Genomic DNA, 18,364 nt, shown 5'->3' with positions numbered 1-18,364 from the left:
CCAGCTCAAATGAGCCACACAGGAAAACAAAACAAAAAAATGCACACACCTCAAACATCCACCAGCTCCGTCAGGTCACGTGCATGTGTTATGAATTATAACCACATCTGGAATCTGAAATTCCCATCTGACTTCAGATAACCCTCCTTCCATCACTTCACAGTAACTGACAAGCCGAATCCTTCCCATGCCCACTTCCACAAGCAAACCTCAGATCTTTTACAAGGTAGGGTGCTATATTTATTATAGAATTTATGTATTACTTAGCCACTTAACATCTGCAAAACTATGCTATTTTTAGGTTTCTATCTGACATTTACTTTTAGAGTTTAATTTTTATTATAATTATTTTTATTGGGGTATAGTTGATTTACAATATATTAGTTTCAGGTGTACAATTAGTAATTCAAAATTTTTATAGATTATACTCCATTTAAAGTTATTAAGTATCAGTTATATTCCCTGTGCTGTACAATGTATCTTTGTAGCTTATTTATTGTACACATGGTAGTCTGTACGTCCCTATCTTTTTTCAGAATATCTATTTATTTTTTCTCTTGTCTTTTTTTCTCTTATCTGTGAAGTTTTTGAGCGTTGTGACCCTAACCCCATTTTCCCCATAAGCCCTGTGGTTTTTATTGCATAATTTTGCACAGGGCAGTGATTTTTAGGAATGTGTATGTTGCATAATTTTAATACTGCGTAGTAAAATTACATGGTTTCCGTTCCTCATCCACAAGATTATAAGAATGCTGACCTAAACATTCTTCACTTACTTTTGTTCATTTCATCTTTGACATTAGATCTGCCCAACAAACATAAGAACACAGAAGCATGGTGTGTAATGTGTACAGATCGTTGGGAATGAGATGGACCACAACGAGTCAGGGGGAGGGGAGTAAACACAAAGTCTAGTCCTCAAAAAGTATCCTTCTTGAGCAACAACTATTCTGCTTTCAAGATGATGATTCTATCTTCCCTCCTAGGATATTTCTTTCTAATAATTAAAAAAAAATCTTAAAATTAAAAAAAAATCAAAAGTAGACTTGTATGAAACTTAACGATCAATGGTGAGACAACTTTCCACTTTTCCACCATTTTGCTATTTGTGATCATCACTGCTTTCTCAGCATTTAAAAGTTATTACCATTCAAGTCACCAGAGGAGACGTTAAGGAGCTGGGCTGTCAACCACACCCTTCAACATAGAAACCCTGGAATGAAAGCAATAACATAAGGCACAAAAGGGACAGTTGTAACACTGGTGCCTAAAATCGCTCCACTCAAATACCAGCAGGCTCCTTCATTTGGTAAGAAGCTCAGAGCACATGGACAGCATTATGTACTTTGAGGAGATTCTGGGTCACCGTCCTGGGGAAAGGGAGTCTGGAGGAGGTGCCAAAATGACACAGTATGGCAAACTAGTGACTCAGGCATCCTATATTTTAAGCAAGGGATGAGTGAACTCTTTTTACTAGCAAAGAAACCACAAAGGAAAACTGGGTGGGGAGGTGGGAATTCTCAAATGCTTGTGTTTCATAACACATACAAATGTGTCATATATTCCTTTGCACATATCAAGTATTACATAATAAAATAAAACATTTGAAAATTAAGAGAAAAACAAAACACACAGGAAAGCCAAGTCATTCTCAAATGGTCTCTAGTCTGCTTGGTCGGGCTCTCTCCCCACCTGCCCAGGTTGGGTATCAGAGGCAGCCCCAGAGGGCCCCAGATCAGCTGGCCAGTCCTGGCTTCGTTACCCGAAAACTGGGTTCACTTTTTGTTGGGTGTCCAGCCACAAGATACAACCAAGCCAGAGTAGGATACAGAAGGATTTATTATTACTTGCAGCAAGTAAGGATCTTTCCCAAAGTAATCTCTTCCTGAACAGCAAAATTTGGGGAGTTTTAAGCTAAAGGTACGTGCCTATTCATGAGGGGGCTTGAGCAGAGGAGAATTCAGCATAGAACTGGGGCAAGGGTCCTTAGTTCCAGCAGAACTCGAAGATCTACTATTATGTATATCCCTTGAGGAGGCACTAGGGCTCTGCTTTATCACTGCAATACTGTTTGCCTTTTCTCTGTACTTGCATTCCTCTGTTCCCTCAAGATCATTAATTACTAAGACCTGATCAAGGGCAAGCATTGCAGTCAGGCTTAGATCACAAAATGGCTTAGGCCAAAATGGCTTCTCATGTCAAGAAGGCCACTCCTGGTTCTATTTCTTAGGGACCCCCTGACTTATCTGCTTACAGCTTCTCTGATCCAACACGCAGGGGACCTGAGCCAGCTCTTGTGTTGCAATCAGGAGAGTGATCTTCAGCACTACCTTCAATTGCTCATTCTTCCGCTTCCCTCTGCCATGAGTTCACTATGAATTTCTGGCAGGTCTCCTTCCAGTATCACAGTTAACTCTTTGCTCTACGTCCACACCCTGCCTTGATTTCAACTGCAGCCTCCAACCCAGTGACAATCGTCTTCTTTGAGTACCTTGTTGGTCTAACAGACTTTCAAAGCAAATCAAATTTCTTAAACACCAGCTTCATAGTTTCCTACCAATTGCTCCCTCCTACTCCAAGGGATTTCACTTCTCACTCACCTTAGCTCATCATCCACCCGGAAAAGTACCCACCACCTGCCTTTGGGGGTGGGGAAGGTGATCTTGCCTCACCCTTTCTGCTCGTTACCACCCTCTTCCTTAATTGCACAATTCCATTTCAAAACGACTTATAATTACTTTCACCAAGGACTCTTTTCCACCTCAGATCCAGCCATCTTTTAGCTCTTGAACCCAACTGTGATAATTATTTGCTAAAAAAAAAAACCCAAAATTTGAAAATAAGGAGTAAAAAGTACTGTGTCTCTTTAAAGTCATACCAGAGCACTCTCTAACTTGCCTACCTCAAGGTCATCTGATGCTCTACGGAAACATAAACTTATTTGACTTCATATTTACTACGGATTAGTGCACATTCTATAAAATTTGATGTTCATCTGTAGAAAATTAACAAGTTGCAAATGATTTCTGTCTGGTGAAAAAGATAATTTGAAAGCTTTGTTTTTATTGCCCTGTAGGACATTAACCAGTTATGCATCTAAATTTGCAATGTTATTCCTTTTCTACCACGTAAGTATCAGTTTCTTGCACCCTCCTTGGATCTAGCTTTGTTATCCTGCTGGTTTTCTCAATAATGTTAATAAATCTTTGACATGTGCTAATGATATATTAATATAAAAGTATGTTTTTAACTTTAAAATTTTTTATTTTGCCACATTACATACAGTAAGATTTTTTTTTAATGCTTTTCTTATATCTTGTGTTCTACAAGTGCATAGACAAAATCTTCCACTCCCAGGTACCACAACAGGCATAAAGCACTCTGGCTGTTAGAAAAACTGGCATCGATTCACTGAGATGCCCTCAAATGCAACTTTCATGCAATCTATGGAAACATGCTTTCTGAACCAAAACTGGAAGGGACACCACTTCACTATGGGACAAATATTTTCAAAAGTTGGGTTATCCTGGAAAATCTAGACAAATCTATGCAATTTCTACAGAGCTTCCACTTTTGGTGAAGCAGGTAAGTAAATGCAAAAGGTTTTAAATGTGTTGAACATCCACTGTGTGCCAGCCCACAGAGATGACAAAACACCCCTTCACCTCAAGAAGTTAGTGAAAGTGACACAATATGGCTGTGGTGATTGTCACAGCAGACAAGGAGGACACAGGGGACCTCCTCTGTGACTCCAGCAGGTCAAGCACCTTCCTGATGAAGCTGGACTGAAGGCTGATCAGGATGCAAGGTGCATTCCAGGCCCAGGGAATCTCTTAAGCCAAGGCTTGGAGGCCTGGAGCTGCATGGCAGGTGGCTGAAGCAAATGGGTCACTGGAGGCCACCAGGCGAGCACGTAGTCAGAACAAAATCACAAGTTCTGCAGCTCATGGTAATGAACTTGGTCTTTCTCCTTTAAAGAAGGAAAAGCCATAGAAAGTTGTCCAGCTATAGGATGGGGAGCCCCGCAGCTCAGCAGTTGCTCACCCTAGTTTGTACAGGGGGCTGCTGGCCTCCCCCAAGGGTCCCAAACATCATGAGCTCATTAAGAATCATTCTGAGCATATAAAAACAAACAACCCAATCAAATTGGACAAAAAACTTAAATAGACCTTTCTTCAAGGAAGACATACAGATGGCCAATAGGCACATGAAAAGATGCTCAACATCACTTACCATTACCAGAGAAATGCAAATCAAAACTACAATGAGGTACCTCACACCAGTCAGAATGGCCATCATTAAAAAATCCACAAATGATAAATGCTGGAGAGGGTGTGGAGAAAAGGGAACCCTTCTACACTGTTGGGAATGTAATTTGGTGCAGCCACTATGGAAAACAGTATGGAGGTTCCTTAAAAAACTAAAGATAGAGTTACTGTATAATCTAGCAACACCACTCCTGGGCATATATCTGGAGGGAACTATAATTTGAAAAGATACATGCACCCCTATGTTCATAGCAGCACTATATACAATAGCCAAGACATGGAGCAACCTAAATGTCCACCGAGATGACTGGATAAAGAAGATGTAGGGTGTGTGTGTGTGTGTGTATACATGTATACACACATACCATGGAATACTACTCAGCCATAAAAAAGAATGAAATAATGCCATTTACAGCAACATGGATGGACCTAGAGATTAAGTGAAGTCAAATTAAGGTAAATATCATATGATATCACTTATATGTAGAATCTAAAAAAATTATACAAATGAACATATTTGCAAACTAGAAATAGACTCACATAGACATAGAAAACAAACTTATGGTTACCAAAGGGGAAAGGAGGGAAGGATAAATTAGGAGTTTGGGATTAACATATATACACTACTATATATAAAACGGATAAACAACAAGGACCTACTGTATAGCACAGGAAACTATATTCAACATCTTGTAATAACGTATAATGGAAAAGAATCTGAAAAAGAATATATATATATATGCATTTATAACTAAATCACTTTGCTATATACCTGAAACTAACAACACTGTAAATCAACTATACTTCAATTTAAAAAAAAGAAATCATTCCAAGCAAAAACTTAGGGCTAAATTCTGACTTGAGAGAACATCAAAATAGCTGAAACAAAAACTTCTTCAACTGATGAAGAGATTCTTCTGAAAACTGATTACAGAAAAGTCCTGGTTATGTATGAGACTCTAAAAAATCATCAACACTAGGAAACAGGCCATCTCTTAGGGACTGTGTGAGGGAAGTGTGGCGAAGAATCATATTAAAGGAGAAAAGCAGAATCTCAAAAAGTTACACCAAGAACTAACTGGAAGGCCAAACAGAATGAGGATTCTCAACTTAAAATTAAAAAAAAAAAAAAAGAGAGAACTGGCTGTGGAACCAGCAAGGCCAGGCTGTGAATCTAGTAACATAATTGCTGTGTTGCCTTTGGAAAGTTAATTAATCTCACTGAGACTCAGATTTTTTACTTATAAATACGGGAATAATCCAAACTCTGATGGACATATATTAATATATAGGAATATGTCCAGCACATAATAAAATGTATTTGATATTTGATTCTTTCATAGTTTTTTTTTTAACATAACTTGAAAAAGAGATCTCTCCAGGTTGGATTCCAATTTAACCTTTGAACAGAAGCCAACAGTCATACTATTGATGTTTAAAAGCAAAAACAGCTCAGTGACAAAGCTAATAAACGTATTTTCTAATTAGAAATCATATTTATATTTTATTTAAATGTACAGAGATGGTTATGACTGAAATTAAATCCATTTCATATTGATTCTATGCGGACAACATAATGGTAACTACTAACACCTACTTAGTACTTTACATAAGCCCAGGCTAGTATTATTATCCTACTTTATAAGAGAGGAAAATACGGTTCAGAAAATTACTTGCCCAAGCCCCCCACATAAGCTACAAAGTGGCTGAGCTGAGATTTGAATTTATATCTGTATTTAGTTTCTGAGTCTCTCCTCCATGCACACTATTTCCCCTACAAAACAAACACTGCTTGGATTTTACATTTACTCTCATCACAACTTGGAGGAAAGATGCAAGACAGATCTCCAGTGACAGAAAAGTGAGGAGAACCTAGGTGTGTGTGGAGGGGGCACTTACGTAATCCATCTCATTACCTCCGATATTAAGTTCAATGCTAATGGAAGAAGATTCATCTCAGGGTAACATGCATGAAACTCACTCATGGGGGAGTAGGGGAGAGAGATTTTTGCCTGGCTGTATTTCACAAGTATAACTTCCTCTCAAATTATTAAATTATTCTCCAAATGAGAACTTGTGCCTTGAAAAGATGCTCCTTTCTAAAACAGCATCTCTCTTTTTTCAAGTAAAGACAAACCAAAACAGACACATCCCTTAGGACGTGCATTCAACAAACAGCCGAGCCTACTGTGTGCCAGATACAGAACTGAACACCTTCAAAAGGCACATGTTCTGGCAGAGAAACCCTGTGCAAACACCTGCCAGGGCCAGGTGCTGAATGTTAGGATGAAAAAAGGTGCACGATGCAAGAGGAACTTGTTGGAATATGTTGCTTAAAAAGCTTTTGTTGTTGATTTTTACTGCAATTTCTCTCAAGTGTGTGTATGAGTATATGTGTGTATATAGACAGAATTTAAATGTGATTTTTTTTAAGCTGGAAAAGAGCTCATTAGCGTTGTCACCCATTGTTTCTGCTTTTAATACCTTGTTAGCACATCCACACTTCAGGTACACAGCTCGAATCACCCTGTGAGTGCTAATTCAAGCACTCTTTTGAATGAGTTAATATGTGCACAGCACTTAGAACAATGCCTGGCACAGAAGTGCTTTAAAGTGGTGGCGGTGGTGACTGTTACACAGGAAGAAACAAGTCCAAGTCCAAAGAGGGGGTGACCTGCACGCAGTCTTAGGCAGGTGAGTCCGTGAGCAGCAGACTGAGGTAGGAGTCCCCTCCACCCCCACCCTGGCCCCGTGCTCTTTTCGAAGCACCCTGCTCCAGAAGTCACCCCAACAACCACACTGGGGGGGCTTCCTCACCTCACAGTGACTGAGCTCTAGAACGCTGCCACACCTAGAGCCCCACCCCACATCCACCCTGCACTCCAGCTGGAACTCAGACCTCCAGTCCTTACCCAATACTAAAGTAGAGGAACCAGATCTGTTGTCACCCCCATGTTTAGAAGGCTGTCCATCTTACTCTATTTATTACTTTGAAATGCTTGCTCTTAGAAAGAGGTCAAGAATAGACTTTGAGAACAATTAAGAAAAAAGCCAATTAATAGTAGTAATAATAAAAATAGTACAGTGTTGTAAACATTTACTGAGCTTTTACTACGTGTCAACAATTACGTTAAGCACTTTGCAGCGAATTCATCATTTAATCGCCACAACACTTTGAGCTGGGTGTCATTATCACCTCTACCTCACATATAAGGAAAATGAGGCACAGAGAGGTTAAGTAACTTATCCAACAACGCCCAGTCAGCAGGTGGTGGAGCTAGGATTTAAATTCAAGCTCTGAGCCACCACACTGTACAGATGCTTTGTTTCTATTATTGCATTGATGTCACCAAACAGAGCCTGGCATTAGGCAGATGCTCAGTAAGAGCCTTGTTCTCAAATGAGAGGGAACATGCCCAGCTCAGGAAGGGAAGGTGTGTCATCCCAGGGGCTCCTGTATCTCCCTGTTCCTGCCCTGCATCACACTGTTCTCTCCCTCCCCTGGAACAAGAGACTACAAGTGGAGCAACACACAGAGAGTAAGTCTCCAAGGATTGCTCCTGCACAATTCTGCTCTGTGATTCGAGAGCCTCAAGCTGCACAACACCAGGTGACTGAGTGTTGACAAGTCAGGCACAAGCCACCTCACCCCAACGGTCCTCCTCCTGGGAGCAGTCTCTAGAGCAGGGACCTCAACCTTTTTCAATCCTTAAGGCATCCAGGCAAAACTGAAAGATCCCAAAGGCCCAGCAACCTCCCCTTCCATTCATTACCACACCCTAAATCTCTCTAAGACTATGGACAAAAATAATACTTGCAAAGCCAGTCATTAAACCATGCTACAAACAGCCACCCAGCATATGCACACGCTGTGTACCGTGGTGCCGGAAGCTGCAGGACCCTGAGTGCCCTGCACAGGACCCAGCATAGAGCAAGGGCTCCAAAGTGATGGTTCTCTTCCCACCTCCCACCTCCCAGGGAAGACAGAGAAGCCCAGCCAACTCCATAAACTGTGACAAGGGAGAGAACAGACAAGTGCCTCACAAAGAAAGGGCTGTCAGAAGGCAGAGAAAGGACTGCTCCATTCTGGCAGGCAGTGAAAACTGAGCCTAGAAGGAGGAGAGTTTTATGAGTTAGAAGAAGGATGGGTATTGCAGGCAAAGGAGGCAGTCTAAGCAAAGCCAGGGCACCAGGAAATGTCCTGTAGTCACTGCAGTGGAGAGCACGGAGAACAGAGTGGCGAGACGGAGCCGCTTAGAGTTAAGTTGTGAAAGGCCTTATTGGCACCACACCGCCATGGCCTGGAAAACTTAGTGGACATCTGCCACTTCGGTTTTGTCTATCATCATTCGACCGACCCGCCCATCAGCACCCTGATCTTCCTTTTGGTGAACTCCCACCGGGTGGTCTTGGCGGTAAGGCTTCCTGCCAGTCAGCTCTGATGAATGCATGCTCCCACAAGGAACGTGACTCTTGCAGGAATGACCCCAGGAAGCAGGGACAAGGCAGAGATCACCTCCTGAACAGATCGCTCTGGGTTACCCTCAGCTGAGCTCTGCTGCTGAGCCTCTCTTGGCTCTGGCCCATTTTCCAAGTCTGGCTCTCCAGCTTTTCTGATCAGTCTGTGCACCATCCTTTCAACAACCTCCTTTTCTGTTCAAGCTAGCCAGGGTCAGTTTCTGCTGCTTATCACCAAACTCCTGACTGATACAGAACACACTGAAGCAGGAGAGAGACTTGATCAAAATTGTGTCTGAGAAAGATAACAAATAAGTTATCAAGAGTGTAGCCTGCAAATTACCCCGACAGCTGAGCACAGTGGGCAAGGCTTTCAAAACAGCTGTTCGCCCAGCCTGGACACCAATTCTGCCTCCCGCAGTAGTTAGGTGCCCCTCCTAGACTCTATTTCCACATTTGGATCTTTGGGGGTGTACCCTGGTGGACTCTGAGGTACAGTCAAGCTCCAGAACCTCTGTCCTACACTGTACTCTGCCCAGTGACTCATGTATTCCCAGAACAGGCCAAATTATTTCCAACTTTGGTTCAATTCTATTAAAATGAATACCTTGCCTTTCTAAATTCTCCTTTCTAACATTCTGTTCACTCACCCTTCACAACTCAGCTCAGAAGCCATGAGAATATTCCTGCTTGCCTTCCGTAGTGCTCCAAAAACTTGGAGTTTGTTCCTCTGTTGTATTCTGCTTTGTATTCTGCCTGCTTGCTTAGATGGCAGCTCCCTGAAGCTTGAGGCTGTTTCATTCATCTCTAATACCCTGGAGTCTAGCACTGTGCTGAGAATACACTTGATACTCACTCCCGCTGAACCGGAATGAACACATTTTAAAAATTAAATTAAAAATTGAAGAAACAACTTCTGACCAGAACAGGGGCTCCTAGACAGGCTTCCCGAGTCAGAGCATCTCCCACCTCATTCCCACAGGGTGGGGAAGAGTGCGGGAGCCGATGTTAGGGGCCCAAGTTCAACTCTCGACACCACTTTATCAGCATGGGAAACCTCAGGCAAACCATTTTTTTCTCTATGTCTCCATGTTTCCATCTGCAAAATGGGAATAAAAATCAAGCACCTACCCCACAGCACTGTTAGGAAGACAGTGTTATCAGAAGGACCTGTACAAATCTAAGGCCTCACAGGAATGTTCACACTTAGAAGCATTACCTCCACTTGTTGCTATGGATGGTGAGGGCCTGAGAGAAGCAGATGCTGGTTTAATAAGGCAGTTCCATATCTGGTTCAGCAGCCAGAATTTCATCACTTTTCCAAACTAAACCCCGAACCCAACAGACCAGTTCCACGGGACCAGACGCAGAAGCCAGATTACAAGATTCATTTAGACATGTATTCATTAGCAATTCCAAAGGCCAGAGAGATGCAGAAAGAGCTGTTTTCCAGTTTCCAAGCCCTTCAATGGTTTAGGATTAGTTTCTAAACAGAGGTTCCCCAGAGAGCCTTACTCTGTGGCCCAGGCTCTGGGATCCTGCTACTCTTTAAAAAATTCCATCATGTCAACAAAGTTTAACCCTTGAGTCTTGTGGTCCCAAAATGGAACACTTTACCCTGTACTCTGTGACTAATCCTTTGTGTCCCGCCCCCCCCATACCTACAAAAGCCCTTTCAAAAGGAGAAAATAAACATTCTAAAACTGTATTCTAAAAAAGGCCCCTTGGTCCTAAGAGTCAACTTGCAACTTGTAGTTCCTCATTTATTCTCAGATAGCCAAGGAGAATGTTATCATGTTTCAGCTCCCTCAAATCTTACAGCACTTGTGGTGTAGACATCCCCCAGCCCCACCTTGCAGCAGAAACTAAGGCTCAGAGAAGTGCTGTAGGACCCAGGGGAAACCGCTTTAAGTGCTCAGCCTGGAGCAGATCCTTTTTGATAAACACATGTGGACTGAGCAGAGGATCCTGGTTCTCTCTAGCCTCAGCCCACCACCCCACCTGGTGTTCACAACCCTGAAGACCGCTTACATCAGACAGGGATTTGGCATGAGGTAGAGGAAAAGTACATGGGTTTTGGAGCTGGACTCGTATGGTTTGAGGTCACCATTCTATGACTTACTAGTTGTGTGGCCTGGGCCTCAGTTTCTTCATCTGTAACATTTCGTGGAATTGGAGAAAGAATTAAAAGCAAAAGCGAATGATGAGACAATGTAGGTAAAGGACCACAAACACATGAGGGCGGGAACCCTGCTTACCCTGCTCATGCTGTACCCAGAGCCCAGCCCAAAACAGGCCCTCCATCAGGGTCTCAACTGCAGGTCTAACCTGACACGGTGCTGGGCACATAGCAGGGGCTGCCAACAGTGTGATTTCAAAACCTCCAGTGGTCTCAAGTACAGAAAAGTCAAATGAGGAAGTGGGAGGCCAGGACAGAGGGGTCTGTCTACGTGCAACGCTGGGGGGCTGCGGTGGCGCCAGCTCTAAGCTGGCAGACATGTGGCAGAGACGGGCAGAATAAAAGGACTAGAGTTCCAGACTCTGGCTGGGAGCTGGGGGGACAGACCCTCTCCTCCACACTGGTGAGGGAGCAACTGCCACATCCACTGGGGACAGCAGTTTGACTGGATCTGTTACAACTGCAAATGCACAATGAGCCAGAAGAGAATGTTAGTTCCTGCCCCTTTCTTTTATGTTTTCTCTCATTTGATTCTTGCAGCATTGACAGTGGAGATACCACATCCCCACTCTGACCCAGCAACCCCACTTCTGGGCATTCTGCACAGGTGTGAAATGAGGAATTTACAAAGCTATTTACCACAGCATGCTTTTAATAATAAGACTGGAAATACCGTCAAATGTCCATCAAAAAGGGAGTGAATGAATGAATTAGAGCATCCACGCAATGAAAAAACATGCAGCAGTGAGAAAGGGGGCTGGAGAGCTCTCTGACGTACACTGTTAGTGAAAAAAAGGGTAAGCTGCAGAAGAACAAAGCTGACAGCATGCTAGCTATTTGCGAAAAATAAAATGAACAGCAAAGGTGAAAATCATACTTGTTATTTCCTTCTATTTGCATTAAGTAAGTTTTGAAGGAGGTGAAAGAAATGAAAAAATGAATAACTTGGAGATTGTGGGCCCTAAGCAGATAGTGACAGGGCTGGGGCAAGACATTTCACATCTTTTTATATTTCTCATTCTTCATATGAATGTGTTACATTTTTGAAAAAATTAAAATATTTTCCAAGTGGTCCCAATCACCACAGTAATTTTTTGTTTTTCTGGCAGGAGGATGTAATTAGGTTTTATTTATTTATTTATTTTTAGAGGAGGTACCGGGGATTGAACCCAGGACCTCGTGCTTGCTAAGCATGCACTCGACCGCTTGAGCTATACCCTCCCCCGCCTTACAGTAATTTATAGCACAGGAAAAGTCTTAAAAATGAAAGGCTATAGTTGGCAGTGTGTAAAAGCTGTCACCCAGCTGTTCACTTGAAGAGTCCTCTTTGGGAAACAATGTACCAATGAACTAACTCCAAAATGACTTGCTCATCCGAGTTCAGGGCAACAGTACTTATGCTAATGAAAAACTGCAAATGATGCAAATGTTCCACAGGGAGGTGGATAGGTGTTTCCCTCCGCAGACGGATTACACTGGATTACATGGCAATTCCTCCTCCACTTTCAACATACAGCAGTCTGTAAGTGAAGATGTAACAATCTGTGTGCGCATTAATAAAGTTCAGACAAGAATCCAGCAGGAGAGAGAATCTGATATTCAAGAAATGCTATCTGATAAAGTTGCTTAAGAATTCCCTTTTTTTCCCTTTGTGTGTGTTTAATGTTTACTAAGCAGCTATTTTATTTTATTTTTTAGGGGATGGGGGAGGAGATAATTAGGCTTATTTATTTATTTAAATGGAGGTACTAGGGATTGAACCCATGACCTTCACTGAGCTATACCCTCCCCTCAAGAAATCCTTTTTTAAATTACAAAGTTGAGCAAAAAAAGACCTAGTTGAGATATAAGCAAAAATATACTTTTAAAAAAAATGCCAAGACATCAGCTGAGTATGAGAATGACAGAAAAGACTGTTCAGTGAAAGATAGGCAGCTCAAGAACTCAAGAACACTGGGCCAAAGGCCTGAGTGTGAATGCAACATTTGTCAAGGGCGAGGGCAAAAGACCCAGGAAGGAGGAGAAACCCAAGGAGACTGACTCAGTGGTCTCAGCAACTCCAGAAGATGGGTTCTGGGAAACAGAACTGGGTGAGGTCAGGAGCTAAAAACTGGTAGAAAATAAATAAGCTACGAGCAACAGCAGCTCTTTCAACCCAAACATTAGTGACAGTGATATACATTCAAATGTCAAGACAAAGCTTTTAAGTATCACAAAGGTAAAAAGTAGACCTATGCTTCACCTCACTGAACAGTTTTTCCGAAGTATGACTCACTGGAGAAACATGAAGTCAGTTTCCACCCCTCCTACTCACCTCCCTTCCCCAGTGTTGTGCTGGCCACACCCTCCCCAATACCGGGTTGACCACTCCAACCTTCCCAGTGACGTGGACACCCAGGCCAGGGGCCCACCCAACACTCTGAATTTTCCTTTCCTCATTAGACACCTTTACAGAGCCAGGTACCATCAAAGGACTCTGCCAAAGATGGAACTGACTGCTGGGAGAAGCCAGCAGAGGCCCAAGACTAGGGTGCAGGATGGGGTGCCAGCAAGAGGACCACATGAATGCAGGTATCTGACTTCGTAGGCCCTTCAGAGCCCACCAAGCAAGGACAGTGCTGACAGCTTGGTCACATTAGTGTACATCATCATGGAACTCAGAGCACCAAGGATAAAGACAAGATCCCACAAGCTTCCAGAGAAAGTATGTCACACACAGAGGGTGAAGAATCAAAATGGTATCAGATTTCTCAAGTAGTAGAAGCTAGAAAACAACTAGGCAGTGCCTTCAAAATTCTGATATAAAATCATGTGCAGCCTAAAATTCTAAACTCACCCAAACTAGCAAATTGGAGAGGTTAGAATAAAGATGTTTTCAGAGAGGCAAGGCCCTTCCCTAAACTCACTTTCAAGGTACTTTCTTAGGAAGCTACTGGAGGATGTGCTCCATCAAAACAAGGGAGTGAAAAAAACAAGAACTAGGGAACAGGGGCTTCAACATCACCCCCTGGGGTGACGGTTAAGGGCAGTCCCAGGATAAGTGGGGAACAGCAGACCTGGACAACCATAAGATGGGGCAAAAAGAGGGAAAGCTCCAGAACAGACATCAACAAGGGGGATAAAAGGAACTGACCACCATACTGAGTTTGTCACAAGATTTAGGGCTGATTTAGTTACAGGAACATGGAAAGTAAACAACTGAATAAATGGGGCTTTTATAAGCCCTAGGAAAAAAACTAACAGCAACAAAAATGTAGAGGATCTACCAAAGAGTAAAGAAAACACATGTCCATAGAAAAATCTGTACACAAATTTTCATAGCAGCTTCATTTATAAAAGCCAGAAAGCGGAAACAACCTAAAGGTCCAACAACTGATGAATGGTAAACAAAACATGGTGTATCCACATAAGGGAACACTGTGCTGCAACCTGGGTGAACTTCAGCATTATGCTAAGTGGAGAAAGCCACACAGTGTATGATTCCATTTATATGAAATATCCCGAACAGGCAAATCCGTAAAGACAGAAACTAAATCAGCTCGCTGCAAAGTGTCTTCGACCTTCTCCAAAGAGAACAGCTGCCTCTATGTGCCCCCCACCTGCTACTGTCAACTTCCTTCTGGGTTATCTAGCCTTCGATGGCTTCATCCAACTGCTCTGTCAAAGGTGGGCCTCCTAGCTGCCGAATCCCATGACTCCTTTCATGACCTTGTCATCCCTGCTGTCCTCTGAGCACTGCCTCCATCATCCACTAACTGCTCCTCGTTTCCAAGGTGCTCATCTCCCCTAGTTTATTATACTTCCTTCACCTGATCTGACCTTTGGTTCCATCCTCCTCTCTCACCTCTATCCTCAACTCATCAATGGGTGACTATGCCTCAATCTCCAACCCCAGTTTTGACCTTCTCCAGAGTATCTGCCTCCCTTTTCCTACTGGCACCTCAATTTCAGTCCTTTTAAGACAAATTTTTATCACTGCCCCCAAACCAGCTCTTCCAGCTGGCTTCTGAACCCTCCCAGGATCAAAGATTTAATGGAATCTTAAAACTCCACCTCTGCTCTGCCTTCAGGGCCAAGCTTTCAATGAGGCTCTGTCCTGTCATGTCCAGCATCTTGCACAATGCCACTTCCTATTCCCATCCCGTCACCCTCTCAGTATCATCATCTCATACCCAGACGGCTGCCTCCTAGAGCTCTCTAGGTTGCAGGTACCCTCTCTCCCCTACCACACTTACAAAGGAAGCGTATGTATTCAAATCCACAGAGTCTCTTCTTCTTCACCCAAATGGCTCCTTTCTAGGCCAGTCATCTGGGCTGGCCAGCCCTGATCCAACCCAACACCGAGGGCTGGGTCTAGAACTACTTAGAATCCTGCCTGGCTCAAGGTCCCTGGATTCATTTGGGCATTCCACAAATATTTAGTTCTAGATGACAGAAACAAAATGAAGGCTCTGCCCTGAGGGGCTGACATTCTGGAGAGGGGATGGATGGATGAGGAAATATTCAGGGATATTTGTATCTGTAAACCATGAGCCTTCAGCCTTCCCAACCCTTCTTTCCTCCAAGGCCTAGGTCAAGAGCCATCTCCTTGGTATGGTCTTCTTGGTAAGCCAGACCTTACCAAGCTCCCTAGATGCTGACTTTTACTTACTGCTCTGTGTTATTGTGGGCTGTTCGATACTCGGGCCTACGGTTTTATTACTCATCTCGAGCTCCATGAAGCCATAAAATTCTATCTTTCCTACCTTTTCATGCCCCATATAGCTCAGAAAACACAGGTGGCACTTGAATACTTGTTGACCAATGAAGACAAGGAGCCATTTTTCCCCAAATCTAATATGGAGCCCCTGTGAAGCCACTGAATCACCGTAGTAGTTTCTAGAATGTACATTTTACTCAGAAATCTATGGGGATAAGGTTAATACTTAACCACTAGGCACTTTAACACATTACAAATTAAGACAAATAGGAATCAATTTTAGAATACGAATGCAAAATGCACATGAATTTCGTTGTGTGAGGTTGTTTGCAGGCAGCTTTGGACACACTCCTTACTGGCTACCTATCCTCGGGTAAGTGAATGAACTAACCGGAGCCTCAGTTTCAGGATCTATGAAAAGGGGATGAGTGTAGTATAACCATTAGTCTCTACCTGATGACACTTGTTCAGATTAAGAACATTAATGCATGAGTGCTTAACACGGTGCCTGACACATAAGTACTCAAAACATGTTAGCTGCCCTTGTTAAATTTCAAGAACTTTCCTCCCCTCTTTCATCAACACATCTCAGTATTTAGCAGGACTCAGTGGAAAAGTCTGTGGTTAGACCTGGGGCTTCATTTAAGGGTCTTACCACACTGCCCGGATGACCAAAATCAGAAAACAAGGTCAGGCCAAGGGGTGAAATGTTACAGAAGCAAAATGGGAAACAGATCCCTTTCAATTAGCTGCTGCCATTTCTCTCTTCCCCTAGAAGAGAATCTTCTGCTGTTTTGGTTTCTTTACCTGTATAGATTGTAACTATCCTACCTGCCTGTAAGCCTGTAGTAAGACCTTGGATATGAAAGTACTTCGTAAACTCAAGAGCACAATGCACCTGAGTTACTGATTAAGAGTATGGGTTCTGGACAATCTAAAGTGAGTGACCTTAGACAAATTAACATCTCCTGGCCTCAGTCACCTCTAAAATGGGAGCAATGAGAATATCTATCCTCAAGAGATTGCAGTGAGAAATAAGTGAAACAATATAAAGTGTCTGGGGCCTGGAATACCAGAAGAGTCCAACTATTATTCAGAGCTGTTATTATGACAACTGACCTATTTTTTGGAATCCTCACCCCCAAGCATCAGGTGAAAGCTTGATGTAGCGACACCAACACTGACCCAGGAACCATGCTCCGTAACCAGCTGGGTGACCCTGGGCAAGTCGCTGACCCTCTCCAAACTTTGGGTTCCGTGGTCACAAAATGAGAGGACTGCAAGAGAGGATCCCTGGGTCCTACCAGCTCTTCCTCTCAGCTGTTAAGGTCGCCGGAACAAAGGCCACCCGCTCCCCAGTCTGTCCCCGAGGGGCCACAACTCAAAATTCCTGCTGCTCAACTCCCTCTGCAGCGCGACAGCAGGAGCGCCCAAATCTCTATCCCAGAGAGACGCGTCCACACTCCGCCGACCCCGCTCTCTTCATCAGCAACTTGCTTCCGCAGCCGCTCGCTGCCCAAAGTTTCCCCAAGCGCCGGGAGCCTCGGCCGTGGGTCAACCCCGGGAAGATCAGGGGTTAGGGAGCAAAGCCTGGAGGCCCGACTCCCGGAATCCCAAAGCCGCCCACGCGGCGATTGACAGGTGCGACGCGGAGCCGCTGGGCGAGCTAGCGGGACCTCCCGCGGCTCGTGTAGGCGCGCGAGGGAGGCGGCGGCCGCGTGCTGTCCCAAGGCCGCTCCCGCCGGACACCCGCGACGCCCCCGGTTCCGCGCTCCTGGCCCCACGACCCTCGCTTCACTTCCGGACACGAGGCGCCCCACAGCAGATCCCACGGCCAGCCGGAGCGGAGAGGCCGGACGGGACTCAAACCCTCAGCTCCCGGAACGGCCGTGGACCCACGGGGCGACCGCGCGTGCCGGTTCTTCCCGCGCGAGATCGGGCTGCCAGGGGTGGGCGCACGCGCACCCGCGCGCGCCGCCGTAACCCCTTCCTCCCCGCGCGCCCCCGCACTTCCCCCCTCCACCCACTACTCACCGTCGATGTCCCCCAGGGTCAGCTCGTCGCCCAGCTCCGTGAGCGTCTCCATGGTCTCCAGACCGCCCAGCTCGCTGCTCTCGTCCATCGCCCGGCTCGGCACAGAAGACCCCCTGCCGTCCCGCTCAGGGAGACGTGGGGGTAGTGCCGCCGTCACCGCCCATGACACCCAACAGCCCCTGCCCGGTACCGCCTCACCGGCCGGTGCTAGCCGCCGCCATGTTTGCGCCGTGCGGGAGGGGCGGGGCGGGATTCCCCCGCCCCGACCCGCGCCCTCTGTGGTCCCGCCCCCAGACCGCGCACCCCCTTGTTTGTTGTCAATGGGACCAGGCTGGTCACGGCCAATCCGCGCGCGAAGCGGCGCGTGGGGTGATGGCGCGTCAACGATCAGCAGCTCAGATTTGCATAACGAGGCCCTGCCCCTGGCGGCCTCTTAGCGAATGCGGAGAGAAGCCTCCGAGCCCTCAGCCCAACCTCCTTCCCCTTGTTTAAAGGAGCCTCTCCTTTTTCTGTTGGTTCGGATCCACAAGCTACTCCACCCACCCGCTGGGGGTGTAAGGGTTAATATGTTCCACTCCCGCCCGCTGGGTGACCCCAAAGCAAGCCGAGAGCACATTACGTCATCTTCCCAGCTGTTACCCTCCCCTGAACCCCGTCCAGCCCACATGGGAGAGCCGGTGGAATCAAATCTGGACCCCCAACACTGGAGCCTGGCGTCTGGAGATC

The 18,364-nt window shown here is 44.9% G+C and overlaps 1 protein-coding gene across 2 annotated transcripts in view; it reads right to left on the bottom strand.

Moving 5' to 3' along the window:
* SREBF2 (sterol regulatory element binding transcription factor 2) overlaps window positions 1-17,930 on the bottom strand; it is a 54,711-nt gene extending 36,781 nt beyond the window's left edge. Inside the window, exon 1 of one of the 2 annotated variants that reach the window (XM_074375616.1) lies at window positions 17,639-17,930. In XM_074375616.1, coding sequence (XP_074231717.1) covers window positions 17,639-17,726 — 88 coding nt within the window. In that variant the 5' untranslated portion in view covers window positions 17,727-17,930. The remainder of the gene's footprint in view (window positions 1-17,638) is intronic. The other variant, XM_074375617.1, reaches the window with a different exon arrangement.
* Between the last annotated feature and the right edge of the window lie 434 nt (window positions 17,931-18,364).

This window comes from Camelus bactrianus, chromosome 12 (genome assembly GCF_048773025.1).
Source record: "Camelus bactrianus isolate YW-2024 breed Bactrian camel chromosome 12, ASM4877302v1, whole genome shotgun sequence".
Lineage (NCBI taxonomy): Eukaryota > Metazoa > Chordata > Mammalia > Artiodactyla > Camelidae > Camelus > Camelus bactrianus.
Note: the sequence above shows the minus strand (reverse complement) of the source record. Positions and strands in the feature narration are given on the sequence as shown.